The 15893-nt window shown below is 37.8% G+C and overlaps 1 protein-coding gene across 1 annotated transcript; it reads left to right on the forward strand.

Annotated features, from left to right (window-relative positions):
* Window positions 1-841: 841 nt before the first annotated feature.
* On the forward strand, window positions 842-14662 carry LOC131317970 (protein NLP7-like). The gene is made up of 6 exons (XM_058347713.1): window positions 842-1156; window positions 1247-1460; window positions 10604-10901; window positions 12816-12863; window positions 12976-13945; window positions 14091-14662. The coding sequence occupies exons 1-6, from the start codon at window positions 919-921 to the stop codon at window positions 14549-14551; spliced, it is 2229 nt and encodes a 742-aa protein (XP_058203696.1). The 5' UTR covers window positions 842-918; the 3' UTR covers window positions 14552-14662.
* Window positions 14663-15893: the final 1231 nt, after the last annotated feature.

Consider the following 15893-nt stretch of genomic DNA (forward strand, 5'->3'; position numbering starts at 1 on the left):
AAAAGCCAGTGAGAGGTGAGTAAATTTCCAAGTGCAGCTAATCCATATAAAATCTAGCCAAGGCTGATGCGCAGGTTTTAGATTTTTTTAAAAAGTCATTTGGGAAGGCGAACGGATATAATTTTTTAAGCACTAAATTAATTTATGACGATGGGCACATTTGCTCATCGTTCTTCGTTGCATGCTATCAAAATTTCTTTTATAATATGACTGCTGTCGCGTACTACTCTTTAAAAAGTTATTGATTTTCAATTTTTTTTACATGATGAATGCACTTTCTTTTGTTTAGTAAGTGAAGGTATTTGAAAGTCCAACTTTTGATTTATGTAATCTGTGTGTAATTTTTCACCTATGGAAAGTAGGGCCGGTAAACGAACAAAACGAGTTGAACACTTAATTGTTTAAATTTGGCTTGAAAATTTGATATGCTTTAGAAATATACTCCATTTAAGATTGACTTGGTCATGAGACGAATCAATCTCAAACGAATTTTAATCAAGCAAATTACGAGTTGATCTCGAATAGCTCATATTCTTCAACAATGCTATATGCACAAATTTTTGAAAACAGACAGCACATACAGATGGTTTTTGGACCCGTTTTGGATCTCATAAAGATGATCGGAACCGCTCATGTTGTTCAAAACACCCTGATTAAGGTCACCACAAAAAATCATCTCATTTGAATATCGGTGAGTCATATTTTCTGCAAATATTCTGCAAATATTATTAACTTTAAAAACCTTTTATTTTGATTATAGCACTGTGGATACTGGGACCAACTAGCACCTCACAAACTGTAATAATATTGGTAAAAAAAAAAGACAATTAAATGAACTGATTAAAATTCCTCGGTGAGGAAAGTAGGACTCCTATCCTATCCTATAATAGAGGGAAGGGTGAGGTGGCAACTGGGTTCATGTTTGGTGGGTTCGCCGATCGATTTCTTTGCGAAGAATTGAAGATGACGGCCATAGACGGAAGTGTTGATGATGCCGGTACATTCCTTGGAGTTGAGGAGTTCCCTCCCAATTTCAAGGAATACATAGAGAAGGAACGACTCAATTGCTCGCGATTTGAAGGAGATCAATATATTTTTGAGCGTCCCTGTCGTGGATGGGTTTTCTGGAGCCAACAAGACCACCAGACCCAACCCGGCAAGTCTTCTCTCTCTCTCTTGCTTTCTTCTTTCTTCTTCCTTCCTTTTTTTTTTTTTTTCTGGGCTCAACCTCAGTTTTCATTTACAGATAATTTTGCGGACTTAATCAGTCATGCTCTCCAAAAATTGATATTCAAGAAGGAACTTAATTGTCACCTAGTTCAATTTTGGGCACCCACAAAAACGTCCGAGGGGCGGACTTTGCTTACTACTCAATTCCAACCTTTTGCCATTGGCACAGCAGAATACGCTCTGGATGAGACCCGTAAGCTTTGTGAGTACAGGATGGGGATGTGTAGGGAGTATAACTCCTTCTACGCAGATGCAGAGAGTGGAGAAGAACAACTTGGGCTTCCTGGCCGTGTCTTCCTCCATCAATTCCCCGAATCCATTCCGTTTGTGACGCATTACTCTCTGAAAGAGTATCCACAACGCAAGCTTGCTGTACGTTGTTGCAGCATAAATGGATCTTGTGCTGTGCCAGTGTTCGACCATTCCAGCCACACCTGTGTCGGTGTACTTGAGATTGTGTCTCTGCACTTCCCGGATCCAGTTTCGTATGACAAATCTTTCCTCGGCCAAATGTATGACATTTTTCAGGTTTGTCAATAATCCAGGCATCTTTGAATTTCTTGTTAACATTAGTTATTCTTTTTTTCCCTTTTTGTTTTACTACTTTAATGGTTGTTAGGCACGAGATGATGCATTACTTTTCCACAAAACTGGACCCAGTTATAAATTTCAGCTTTAGCTTGAAAGATTATAAGTTGATTTTTCTCAACTATGCTTCTTTTCTACTCCCTCGTCCCCTTAATGTTAGTCTCGTTGGGAATTCAACCTTTTAAGGTAAAATGCACATCCTTCTAAAATACGTCTCCTTGAAAGGTTCAATTGGACGTCCCGCATTTCGCCATTGATATTCACTTTTAAACTACTCCTAATAATTTATGCAAGTTAGATATGAAATAATGAAAGGCTTTTTTTTTTTTGGTCTTTTCCCTATAGATAGTCGGGTATATCCCGGACTTATTTTGATGATTTGAACAGTTCATTGTGTAGAGCCTGTAAAGAAGTATTATCTGCCCAGTTTGCTTGAATATCGATCACAAACTGATCAAAGCATATTTATCTTCAAATAAAGGGGCTCCAATCCGGTGTATGTGTATTTGTTTGAATATTAAATGTGTTTTAGATTCTTGTGATTGTATCAACAAAAGGAAAAAGTATTCTAAATCATGTCGATCAATGCACATAATTTTTTTCCTGGCTAATCTTCTCAACGATCAAATTGAACTCTGGATGGACCCAGAAAGGTCAAAACTGGATGTCCTTTTTTTTTAAAACTACTGGAGAGGAGCTATCTGAATAAAGGCACCCACTATTGAAAAAAGTATTGTTCATTATTTGTCATGGATATGTCTGAAATAGATATTGATATCAAACTTCCTTTAATAAGCTTTCCTTACATAAATTATAGTTTGTACAAAACTGTTAATTTTTATACTTTGGTCACATCCTTTTACTTTTAACTTTTTTGAATTTTCGTCTCTTTAAGTCAACACGAGAAACACTGGTATCTCTCGATTTCTTATGGCAATAACTCCTCATATTCAACTGGTGCTTTGGACAATATGAGTATACTTTAGCACATGGTTGTCTTATGGAATCACAAAAGGCTTAAAACAGAACATTTTGAAGTCCATGATTTGGCTCTTCCATAAAAAAGAAAAAGAAAAGAAGTCAATGATTTGGCAACAACCCACTGTTTCTCCTTCAAATATAGTCATTGCACCTCTATGAGCATGAGCCAATGTTTTTCCTTTAAGAAGGAAGTAGTTTGCCAATTAGACAACTGCAATGCATAATTGGTTAAGAATTGGATAAGCAATCAAATACAAATATTAAGCATGTTGATGAGATGCAATGGTCTAGAGCCTCATTCAGTTGTCTTGATAAGTTGATATAAATCTCTCCAGATAACGGACATCATTAGACCTTGAGGAGTTTTGTGGGTTTTGTTCCCTCGGACACAAGAAGGCTGCCGTTTAAAAGGAACATCGCCCCTCCTTAATTATGCTGTTAAAGTATCCTGAGTGGAATTAGGACTTAACGAATTAGTCAGGGACTCCTATGCCAAGTTCTCTTTCACTCGACATCCATTCGTGTGAAACACCATCGCAGTTGAATTCTCTGAAATCAAATCTGAGCTAGTGTTTTGCTAAACAACACGTATGTAACCTAAGGGTCTCCTTGGAATTTCAGTTAGGGTACTAGACTCTTATTCACCGGAAGCTTGTGTTCCTTTGAAGAAAATATTAATATGTTGAATGCTGACTCACAAAATTTCCAAGATCATTTCCTCATAGGCTGGGACTTCTGCGACACCAATGTTGCACAAACCCTTGTCATCCATATGGACGTATATTTTTTTTACTTTGCTTTTCTTTCACCCTACTTGTGTATATCCAGTGTGTTTTCAAGATTCGTGAGTTGCATGTTTCCATTTCCCTGCAGGAGTTTGGTCTGCTATGTTTTGATGGATATAAACACTACGAAATGCAAGTGAGTGGAAAATCTTGATGCAATATTCAATCTTTTGATTTTAAAACAGTTCATAATTACTGTAAGTGATAACTTCACTTAAGAATCCTGATGTGACAATTCTTTCAAAATAGATCAGGGATGAAAATAAAGCACGCACAACTGCCTTCCAGGAACTCAAGACGGTGTTGGAAAGGGTGTGCAAAATTCATGAGCTGCCCTTGGCTATGACATGGGTCCCTTGCAGTGCTTGCAAACATTTACTGCGAGGGCAACTCCTGTCTGAGGGTGTGGAATTTTGTAGGCACGTAGACTTCTGGAAAAAGATGTTCGTATTAGTCAGTAAATCCTGTCACTTAAGAAAGGAAGGGGTTGCCGGGATGGTACTTTTACCTCCTAACATGTTATATTGCTCAGATATAACCCAACTCAGCTTAGCTGAGTACCCCTTGCTACCCTATGCACAACTGTGCCATTTCCATGGTTGGTTCACAATATGCTTGCAGAGCAGTTACACTGCAAATGACATTTATGTGCTAGAGTTTTTTTTGCCCACGAGCGAAAGATACCGTGACAACTCATGGACCTCATTGAGCTTGATATTGGGGACAATGGAGGAAAATTTCAGAACTTTTAAGCTTGCTTCTGGCCAAGAACTGGGGGATTTATTATCAGTTCAAGTTATAGATTTTCAGAATGGTCAAAAACTTGATTTTATTCAAAAGATCCAAGCTAAGGATGGAGGAGAAACATTGCAGCTAGGTCATCTGGATCAGCCACCAATGGATGCCATAAGCAATGGAACGAATGTCGTTAGTGAAGCACAAAACTACAATTTGCCTAGTTTTGAACCCTTGCAGAGTGGAAAAGTTACGATGCAACTAGATTCATCTGATCAGCTGTCAATTGATCATTCAAAAAATGCACATAATGTCATCACTACAGAACGAAAGGTCATGGTTACTAGTTCAGATTCAGAAGGAGGCCCAAGAGAGACGCAAGAAAGGCAACATAAAAACAATGGAGTTCGAATTGAAGTTTCTTTGGATGATATTCTTAAATATTCCAAAAAGAGCCGTAACGATGCTGCAAAGAAACTCCAAGGTAAAAATACACACTCAAAATTTGAAATACTGAGTTTGCTTGTTGTCGTCATTGTATTTTTTAACCAGACGGTCTCTTTTCACTTCGAAAGTGTTGGGCTTTTGGAAGTATAGAAGGTTTTTCTCTAATCTAAATTGTTCGTTTTGCAGTTAGCATATCGACATTGATGCGTGTATGTAGAGGTTATGGTATCGATAGGTGGCCACCTCGCAATCGCAACATAAAAAAGTTCCGTTCCTTTCGGCCCTCGCCTGCTGAGAACGAGGGACAAACCCGACAACGTCAAAATTCTTATTTGCCTTCAAATCAAGCCTCGGATAGTGTTGCTCACTCAAAGACAGCATTCCAAGATGCAGATATGGTGACAATTAAGGCAAAATATGAAAATAATACAATAAAGTTTCCGCTTTCTTTGCCGTCTAGATTAGTAGCGCTTCAGCAAGAAGTGGCTAAAAGACTGGACCTGGAAGCTGGAACTTACTATGTCAAGTATAAAGACGAGGAGAATGATTCGATTTTAATAACTTGCGACGAGGACTTACAGGGTTGTATACACACTTTTAAATCACTGGGCAACACTTCGGCAGTGGTGCTGCTTGAGCTCAAATAGCCTAGTATCCATTGACGTTCTTGTAGTTTTTGACATCATTTGTTTTAACTCTTGTGATTTTCAAGTGCTTTTTTTAATGGTAAAATACTGCTGCCCCGGTGAAAAGATCCCTTGGTGCTCTGTTTTGTTTATTCAAGTCTATAGCAGGATGCGAGGGATTTTGACTTCCTCACAACGCTTTCATTCCTGTGTTGTTGGGCTGCATCTTCTCACTTGATCAGAATTCATAAAGAAAATGGTGTTGATGGGATTGCTGCGCCAAAGATCAGTCTTTTTCCCCTTTTGTTTTTGTTTCGTCTCCCTTTTTGTTATTCAAATAACCAGTATGCACTAAGGAACTTCTAATTTTTTTGGCTGCCACGCCCATTCTGGCTTGTGTTGTAAATCGCCTGGTCTTAACTTAATTAAAATAGATGAACATAAATCTGCCACAAGGGGTTAGGTCTCATTTGAAAGAAGAGAGACAATGGTACGGAGAGAATCAAGGAAAATGCACGGAAATGTTTCCAAGCCTTTTGAATCCATATCGCAAACGAGTTGAACATGATCACGACTGACACATTCCTGGCATGTGAAAATATGTGTTCGAGTATTTAATTATTAGTTTTTGAGTTAGACACGTTTCTTTTTTGGTAGAGTCAAACACGTTTTGGACGCATACTGAACATGTCTAGGACTCACGTGGGACACATTCAAAGTGGAGTAGGATAAACTTCAGGGAATGGTAGTGGCAAAACCAAAAGATGGAGACGTACTGTTCTATATTGGATGCAAAGAAACTGAATAAATTAACTTCCATGGTGGAATCGACAGATAACTTATAACTTCTGTCATTATATTTTGTGAAAATCAGCCTTGACATGGAACCTCTGTGTCTCACATTTAACCATGTTCTCAACCGCAGCTAACTTGTTTCCGCAACAAACTTATATTAAAATACTTCGTTGTTGATTGATTTATCCAATTTTATTGTTTTAAATACTGAGTGGTTATGCTTTTTCTTGGTAGTGGTGAAATGTTTTTGGGGCAAGTGTTGTATAGTAGTTTGGTTTCCATGATTGCAAGATAAAGTTTGCTGATCTGAAAAAAGATGAAGTTTGACAGTGACACGATGCATGTGCATTTTCCCGGATTGATGCAAAGCTATTTGAAATGCATTGCACAGTGTAAGTTCCATAAAGAACCGTTATGCGCCATATCTTTCGTGTACCCTTCATGATTGCGCCATATCTATCAACTACCCTTCATGATAATTTTGTTCCAATTTTTTGCACAGATATTTCCCAAAGACATGATATTTCCAATGTCTAATGCTGCTTCGATGTATAATGAAGCTGAAGTAAGGAGGTCTTCCAAAGTGAATGGAACATGAGTTCAAATGGGTTTGAAGTATGCAAGGGTAGTTTCTCTAGATCTGTCGTCATGAATGAAATGCTGAAGACTTTCTATGTAGTTCTCTATCAAATGATGGCAGCTCGTTGAGTTTTTCTACTCAATTTGTAGCAGATGGCGATCAGGGGGATGAGTTGAAGCTGAAGCTTGACGCTATTGACATGCAATATCGCCAGTCTTTCAGTGAACTCCTCAGGATGTGGGAGGAAGCAATGGAAAATGTCAAAAAGAAGTGGATCTTGAGGAGGAAAATTTCTGTTTGTTGATGTAAATACATTTCTTGATCCTACTTTCTTTGCTCCAAAAAAGGGAAGGAGGATTCATCTGCGGAAGCTGATGCTTATTGTTGGTTTCAGTAACTAATCATTTTTTTCATATTCGAGATTGATTTATCCAATTTCATTGTTTCAAATACCAAGTGGTTATGCTTTTTCTTGTTAGTGGTAAAATGCCTTGTAGAGCGAATGTTGTTCAATCGTTTTTCTTAATTATCTCAAGATGAAGTATGGTTGTGATAGGACACTTTAGTTGTAGACTGATTATTCCTTGTTATGGCAAAACGATGTGTCTATGTACAAATATATACATACACACCGCTTTTTCTGAGATTGCTATAAAGCTATTTGAATTGCTTTGAACATACTCCAGTAGGTTCCGTAGAGGACCATTATGCGACAAGTCTATCGTCTACCCTTCGTTATGTTTTGGTGATATTTCCGAATGAGAAGATATTTCAATGTCTATAATGCCGCTTCGATGAGCAAGAGTATGAACTTTAAAGTAAGCACTTAGCAGTAGGACCTATTTTCTCATGATAATGGAAAAAAAAAAGAACAAATTTCTTCATCAATGTATCCTATTGGAGGATTTATTTCGGGCCAACAATCTGCAAATAAGCAAGACTTTCTACCAAGAGAATACAACAAATCAAGGAAAACTAGAGCCGTATGTGGTTGACTGAGGAGATGAAGGTCAGCCATCATCCCTTAAAACTTAACAGGACCTAAACGCCAGTGAGGGTGAGTAATAAATTCCCAAGTGCAGCTAATCCATGTAACCAAATCTAGCCTAGGCTGATGTGCAGGTTTTAGATTTTTTTAAAATGTCGTTTGGGAAGACGAACGGGTATAATTTTAATCACTAAATTAATTTATGACGTATATATATAAGACGATAGTGTGGGCATATTAGCTCATCATTCTCCCTTGCATGCTACCAAATTTTTTTTTATGATATGACTGCTATTGCGTATTACTCTTTTAAAAAGTTATTGATTTCCAAATTTTTCTACTTGATGAATGCAGTTTCTTTTGTTTAGTAAGTGAAGATATATGAAAGTCCAACTTTTGATTCATGTAACCTGTGTGTAATTTTTAACCTATGGAAAGTAGGGCCGATAAATGAATAGAACGAGTTGAACACTCAATTGTTTAAATTTGTCTTGAAAATTTAATGAGTTTTAGAAATATATTTAAGATTGACTTGGTCATGAGGCGAATCGATCTCAAACGAATTTTAATCAAGCAAATCACGAGTTGATCTTGAATAGCTCATATTCTTTAAACTTTCCAAACCGAACATTTAAATTCCTAGTGAAGTTGGTTGTCTCGTCCTCCCTCCACTGTGGAGCCGGAGGTTCGAGTCCCACGGGAGGCGAATTTGGGGTTCATGGCTATGGACAGCCTTTGGACGCCCTATTGATTAATATATTAACACACCGCTAACCCCGCTGATATATACAATAAGTGTTTGTGCCCGTTCGATGCAAGAGATAAAAAAAAATGGAAACGCTATCCCGTGTACGATGTATAGGACGAGATAAACAAAAAAGAACATGTAATGAAAAATAATGAATTTGAGGTAATATATGACGGTGCCTAATGGCATAGAATAATTTTTTCCCTCTTCCTCCCTCTCCCACGTTTCCCCCCCCCCGCTTCCTCTCTCTCCCACTCCCCCACATTTCTCTCTTTCTTTCTATCTCTTTTTATAAACAAAAAAAGGTGAAAAGTCCAAAAATTAGGAACGAGAATTTGAAAGCTTTTTGGGTTCAGACACATTTCAATGGTATATAGATATGGATGGATAGATAGATAGATATAGATAGATAGATAGATGATATAGATAGATTGGTAAAATAAAAAAATATACAAAAAAATTATAAATGAACTGATTAAATAATGAATATTTAAGTACCCTTAAAACGACTCTCCAATGAAGTCAAGGGAGTTTGATAGAGTGAGAGAGAGGGGATGGATGGAAATGGAGCTGAATTGAGAGCCTGAGCCCTTTGGTCCTTTGACATGAATTGCTAACCTTGGAAAATCAATGGAGACGTGGACCTCTTGAGCCGCCCTGGTGTAAAAAAAAAAAACAATAGAATATAACTAGTGTAGGTATATCTATACGCGCAAACTTTTTGTTTTATATAATGAAGTTACTCGACTTTCATGAAACCAATAGAATATAACTATTGATACAGACCAACTTGATCTTTAATGCAATTACCAACTGACCCGAGGCCTTTGTTTAGGTATTTGTCTTATCTTCTATTGTGCACATGGATACGTATGGTAAACAATCACTTTACCCGTGCTATGTCAGGGAACCCAAAAAAAAAAAAAAAATCTTCTTTTTCTATGTCTCATCGATTGATAAGGATTCTATCTTGTAACACAACACTACTTTTTGTTAAGGACAAGAGCAGCAACCACAAGTCCCAACAATTTGAGGGGTAAACTAGCCAGTTTCATATTCTGTTTTGAGATTGACTTATTTACGGAGGGGTCAAGATTCTCTCATTGACGGAGCCGCGCGATCTCGATTGTTCATTTCGACTGTTTGAATTTAAATAAAAATTTTTCAAAAAAGAATCAACGCGCTTGATTCACCTCCGTAAATAATTATTCACGGAAAACTCCGTTAAACAAATATTCTCTTCTGTACGTTTTATGGTCAGTATTCGGCCCTTCACTTTCATCATTCTACTATTACATTGTAGTTGCCTGCAGGCATGATGATTCCAGATCTATATGGTAAGTTTAATGAATACTTGAGGCCGGCCAGTCGATATAAACTATTCTTGTAAAAGAAAACAAGATATAATCTTCATATAGAAATTAATGATACAAGTTCTGAAAACCTGATCATGGAAAAACTATATTATGAAACATTTAAGATGTACTCGGTGAGGAGAGTACTCCTATCTCCTATAAATAGACGGAGGTGTGAGGGGGCAACTGGGTTCATTCATGTTTTGGAAGGAATCGGGTTCGCCGATCCATTTCTCTGCAGAGAATTCAAGATGATGATGCCCATACACGGAAGTGTTGATGATGCCCATACAATCCTTGGAGTTGAGGAGGACTATTTCCCTCCCGATTTCAAGGAATACATACGAAAGGAACGACTCTATTGGTCGCGATTTGAAGATCAAGATTATTTTTACAGTCCGCCTTTTGGCTGGGTTTTCTGGAGCCAACTCGGCAAGTCTTCTCTCTCTTTCCTCTCTTGCTTTCTTCTTTCTTCTTCTTTTCTTAGGGGCTCAACCTCATTTTCATTTACAGATAATTTTGCGAACTTAATCAGAAATGCTCTCCAAAAATTGATATCCAAGGATAAACTTTTTTTGCGCCTAGTTCAATTTTGGGCAGCCACAAAAACGTCCGAGGGGCGGACTTTGCTTACAACTCAATTCCAACCTTTTGCTCTTGGTAAAACATCATATGCTCTTGGTAAAACATTATATGCCCAGGGTGCGAGAAATAGGCTTTGTGAGTATAGGATGGGAATGTGTAGGGAGTATAACTCCTTCTACGCAGATGCAGAGTGTGCAGAAGAACAACTTGGGCTTCCTGGCCGTGTCTTCCTCAATAAACTCCCCGAACACGCTCCGGATGTGAAGCATTACACTCTCAAAGAGTATCCACAGCGCGACCTTGCTTTACATTGCGGGATTCAATCATCTTGGGCTGTGCCAGTGTTCCACCATTTCAGCCACACCTGTGTTGGTGTACTTGAGATTGTGTCTCCGTGCTCCATGGTTCGAGATTGGCATGACAAATCTTTCCTCGGCGAAATGTATGACATTTTTCAGGTTTGTCAATAATCCAGGCATCTTTGAATTTCTTGTTAACTTTCATATTCTTTTTTTCCCTTTTTTTTTTTTTTACTACTTTATTGGTTGTTGGGCACGGGATGATGCATTACTTTTCCACAAAACTGGAGCCAATTATAAGTTGATTTTTCTCAACTATGCTTCTTTTCTACTCCCTCGTCCCCATAATGTTGGTCGCGTTGGGAATTCATCTTCTTAAGGTAAAATGCACGGCCTTCTAAAATATGTCTCCTTGAAAGGTTAAATTGGATTTCCCGCATTTCCCTATTGAAATTAAATTTTAAACTACTCCCAATAATTTATGAAAGTTAGATTGCCTATCAAAAAAAAATTTATGAAAGTTAGATATGAAATAATGAAAGTCTTTTTTTTTTGTCTTTTCCCTATAGATAGTCGGGTCTATCTGAACTCATTTTGATGATTTGAACAGTTTATTGTGTAGAGCCTGAGAAGAAGTATTATCTGCCCAATTTGCTTGAATATCGATCACAAACTGATCAAGCATATTTATCTTCAAATAAATGGGCTCCAATCTGGTGTATGTGTATTTGTTTGAATATTAATGTGTTCTAAATTCTTGTGATCATATCAACAACAACAAAAAGTGTTCTAAATCATGTCGATCAATATCTGATGCACATAATTTTTGTCCTAGCTAATCTTCTCAAAGATCAAATTGAGCTCTGGATGGACCCAGAAATGTCAAAACTGGGCATGTCCTTATTTTTAACAACTGGAGAGGAAGCTTTCTGAATAAGCATACCAACTACTGAAAAAAGTTTTGTTCACTATTCGTCATGGATATGTCGGAAATAGATATTGATATCAAACCTCCTTTAATAGGCTTTGCTTACTTAAACTTATAGTTTGTGTAAAAGTGTAACTATTAATTTTTATACTTTGTTCATCCTTTTACTTTTTACTTTTTTAAATTTTCCCTTCTTTAAGTCGACACAAGAAACATTGGTATCCTTCAATTTCTTATGGCAATAACTCCTCGTATTCAACTGGTGCTTCGGACAATATGAGTATACTTGAGCTACATGGTCATCTTATGGAATCACAAAAGGCTTAAAACGCAACATTTTGAAGTTGGTGATTTGGCTCTTACTTAAAAATAAGAAGTCAATGATTTGGCAACAACCCACTGTTTCTCTTACAAAAATAGTCATTGCACCTTTGAGCATGAGCCTATGTTTTTCCTTTCAGAAGGAAGTAGTTTGCCAATTAGACAACTGCAATGCATAATTGGTTAAGAATTGGATAAGCAATAAAATGTGAATGTTAAGCATTTAAATGAGATACAATGGTCCAGAGGCTCATTCAGTTGTCTTGATATAAATCTCTCCAGATAACGGACATCATTAGGCCTTGAGGAGTTTTGTGGGTTATGTTCCCTTTGACACAGGAAGGCAGCTGTTTAGAAAGAAAATGGCCCATCCTTAATTATGCTGTTAAACTATCCTGAGTGGAGTTCGGACTTAACGAATCAGTCAGGGACTCCTCTGCCAAGTTCTGTTTGACTTGAGATCCATTCGTGTGAAACACCATTGCAGCTGAATTCTCAGAAATCAAATCTGAGCTAGTGTATATCTAAACAACACATATGTAACCTAAGGGTCTCCTTTGAATTTTAGTTAGGGTATTATACTCTTATCTGTCTGGAAGCTTGTGTTCCTTCGAAGAAAATATTAATATGTTGAATGCTGCAAAATTTCCAAGATCATTTCCTCATAGGGTGGGACTTTTCTGAGGCAAATGTTGCACAAACCCTTGTCACATATATTATATATGGACGTATATTTCCTTACTTTGCTTTCTTTCTTTGAACCTACTTGTATATATGAATATGTTTTCAAGATTTGTGAGTTGCATGTTTCCTTTTGCCTGCAGGAGTTTGGTCTGCAATGTTTTGTTGGATATAACCACTACGAAATGGAAGTAAGTGGCAAACCTTGATGCAATATTAAATCTTTTGATTTTAAAACAGTTCATAATTAGTGTAAGTGATAAATTCACTCAAGAATCTGATGTGACAATACTTTCAAAACAGATCAGGGATGAAAATAAAGCACGCACAACTGCCTTCCAGGAACTCAACACGGTGTTGAAAACGGTGTGCGAAATTCATAATCTACCCTTCGCTATGACATGGGTCCCTTGCAGTGTTTGCAACGGTTTACTGCAAGGGCCACTCCTGTCCGAGGCTGTGGAATATTGTGGGCACAATGAGGACGAGTTTGATGAGTTCGTAAAAGTCATTAAATGCAGTCACTTAGGAAAGGGAGGGGTTGCCGGGATGTTACTTTCATCTCCCAACATGTTGTACTGCTCGGACATAACCCAACTCAGCTTAACTGAGTACCCCTTGGTACCCTATGCACAACTGATGGAATTCCGTGGTTGGTTCACATTATGCTTGCAGAGCAGTTACACTGCAAATGACATTTATGCAGTAGAGTTTTTTTTGCCCACGAGAAACAGATGCGGTGACAACTCATGGACCTTATTGAGCTTGATATTGGGAACAATGGAGGACAATTTCAAAACTTTTAAGCTTGCTTCTGGCCAAGAACTGGGGGAATTATTATCAGTTAAAGTTATTGATTTTCAGAAGGGTCAAAAACTTCATTCTGTTCAAAAGATCCAAGCTAAGGGTGGAGGAGTGATGTTGCATCTACGTCAACTGGATCAGGCATCAACAGGTGCCATATACAGTGGAACAAATGTCATTAGTGAAGATCAAAACTACATTTTGTCTAGTCTTGAAGCCTTGCAGAATGGAGAAGTGACGATGCAACTAGATTCATCTCGTCAGCCACCATTGGACCCTCCAAACAATGGACAGAATGTCGTCATTGAAGAACGAAACATCATTACAGTTAATAGCTCAAAAGAACGCAAAAGAAAGACGGAAAGGAAACATAGAGGAACTGGAGTTAGAATTGAAGTTTCGTGGGAGGATATCCTTGAATGTGCAAAAAATAAAATGAGTCGTAAAGGGGCTGCGGAGAAACTCCAAGGTAAGAGTACACTCCCAAAAAAATAAACTCTAAGTTTGCTTGTTGTCCTCGTAATTTTTAACTAGACAGTCTCTTTTCATTTAGAAAATGTTGGCTTTTGGAAGTATAGAAGGTTTTTCTCTTATCTAAATTGTTCATTTTGCAGTTAGCATATCGACATTGAAGCGTGTATGTAGGGATTATGGTCTTGATCGGTGGCCACCTCGCAATCAAAACATAAAAAAGTTCCCTTCCTTTCGGTCCTCACCTGTTGAGAACGAGGGACAAACCCGACAACATCTAAATTCTGATTTGCCTTCGAATCAAGCCTCGGATAGTGTTGCTCACACAAAGCCAGCATTCCAAGGTGCAAATATAGTGACAATTAGGGCGAACTATGAAAATAATATGATAAAGTTCCGGCTGTCTTTGCCGTCTAGATTAGTAGCGCTTCAGCAAGAAGTGGCTAAAAGACTGAACCTGGAAGCTGGAACTTACTACATCAGGTATGAAGATGAGGAAAATGAGTTGATTTTAATAGCTTGCGACCAGGACTTACAAGATTGTATAGACACTTTCAAATCATTGGGCAACACTTCGGTTGTGGTGCAGCTTGAGCCCAAATAGCCCAGTATCCATCGACCTTCTTGTAGTTTTTGACATCGTTTGTTTTAATTCCTGTGATTTTCAAGTGCTTTTTTTAATGGTAATAATACTGCTGCCCCAGTGAAAAGATCAGCCCTTGGTGCTCTGTTTTGTTCATTCAAGTCTGTAGTAGGATGCGAGGAATTCTGACTTCCAATGCTTTCATTCCTGTGTTGTTGGGCTGCATCTTCTCTTGGATTATTTATTTTTTGGAAAAGGCCAGTTTGCATACTATCTCACTTGGAATTCATAATGAAAATGGTGTTGATGGGACTGCTGCACCAAAGATCAGTTTTTTTCCCCTTTTGTTTTGTTTCGTCCCCCTTTTTGTTATGCAAATAACCAGTATGCACTGAGGAACTTTTAATTTTTTTGGCTTCCACACCCATTCCTGCTTGTGTTGTAAATCGCCTCGTCTTAACTTAATTAAAAAAGACGAGCATAAATCCGTCACAAGGGATTAGGTCTCATTTGAAAGAAGAGATACAATGGTATGGAGAGAATCAAGGAAAACGCAATGAGGTCTTTTTTTCTTCTTTTAGCTGAGTACGTTTTTCATTGTTGGTTGTAATCTAAGAAGCATGGACATGTTTCCGGGCCTTTTGTATCCGCATTGCAGATGTTTCGAACACAGCCGACACGTTCTTGGCATGTGAAAAATATGTGTTCGAATATTTAATTATTTTTTTGAGTAAGACATGTTTGTTTTTTAGTCTGACTGTTTTTTTTTTCTTCCCAGTCCGACATTTTGGACACATACCGGACATGTTTCAGACACGCAGGACAAGTTCAAAGTGGAGTAAGATAAACTTCACGGAATGGTAGTTGCAAAACCAAAAGATGGAGACGTACAGTTCTATATGTGAAAATTACATAGAACCTTTGTGTCTCACATTCAACCATATTTCTAAACCGCAGCTAACTTGTTTCCGCGACAAACAAGCTTAAGATAAAACACAGAAATCAAGAGTCAGAATTAATACATTGAAAACCGCAATAACTCACATTGAAGTTTCAAATAATAATGGCTTTATAAGCAGAGATGATTTTAGAAGTAGTAATACATGATACATTGGGCAACCTTATATACGTATTGTAAGAGTATTCGGGGAAAATATAACGTGGATCATTTGGATGCTCCAGAGTTTCATTTCCATACGTACGATGCTCACTTATAATTAACCAAGTTAGCCGACCAAAACACTAATTAAACCTCTAGTGGATGCCCATTACAATTGGCCGAAGAAAAGTTAATAAGCTTGCCAATAATCAAGTACCTGAGGATTTCTGAGTAGTTGTTGTGCATGAAAGTCGACATTTTCAA

This window comes from Rhododendron vialii, chromosome 2a (genome assembly GCF_030253575.1).
Source record: "Rhododendron vialii isolate Sample 1 chromosome 2a, ASM3025357v1".
Taxonomy (NCBI): domain Eukaryota; kingdom Viridiplantae; phylum Streptophyta; class Magnoliopsida; order Ericales; family Ericaceae; genus Rhododendron; species Rhododendron vialii.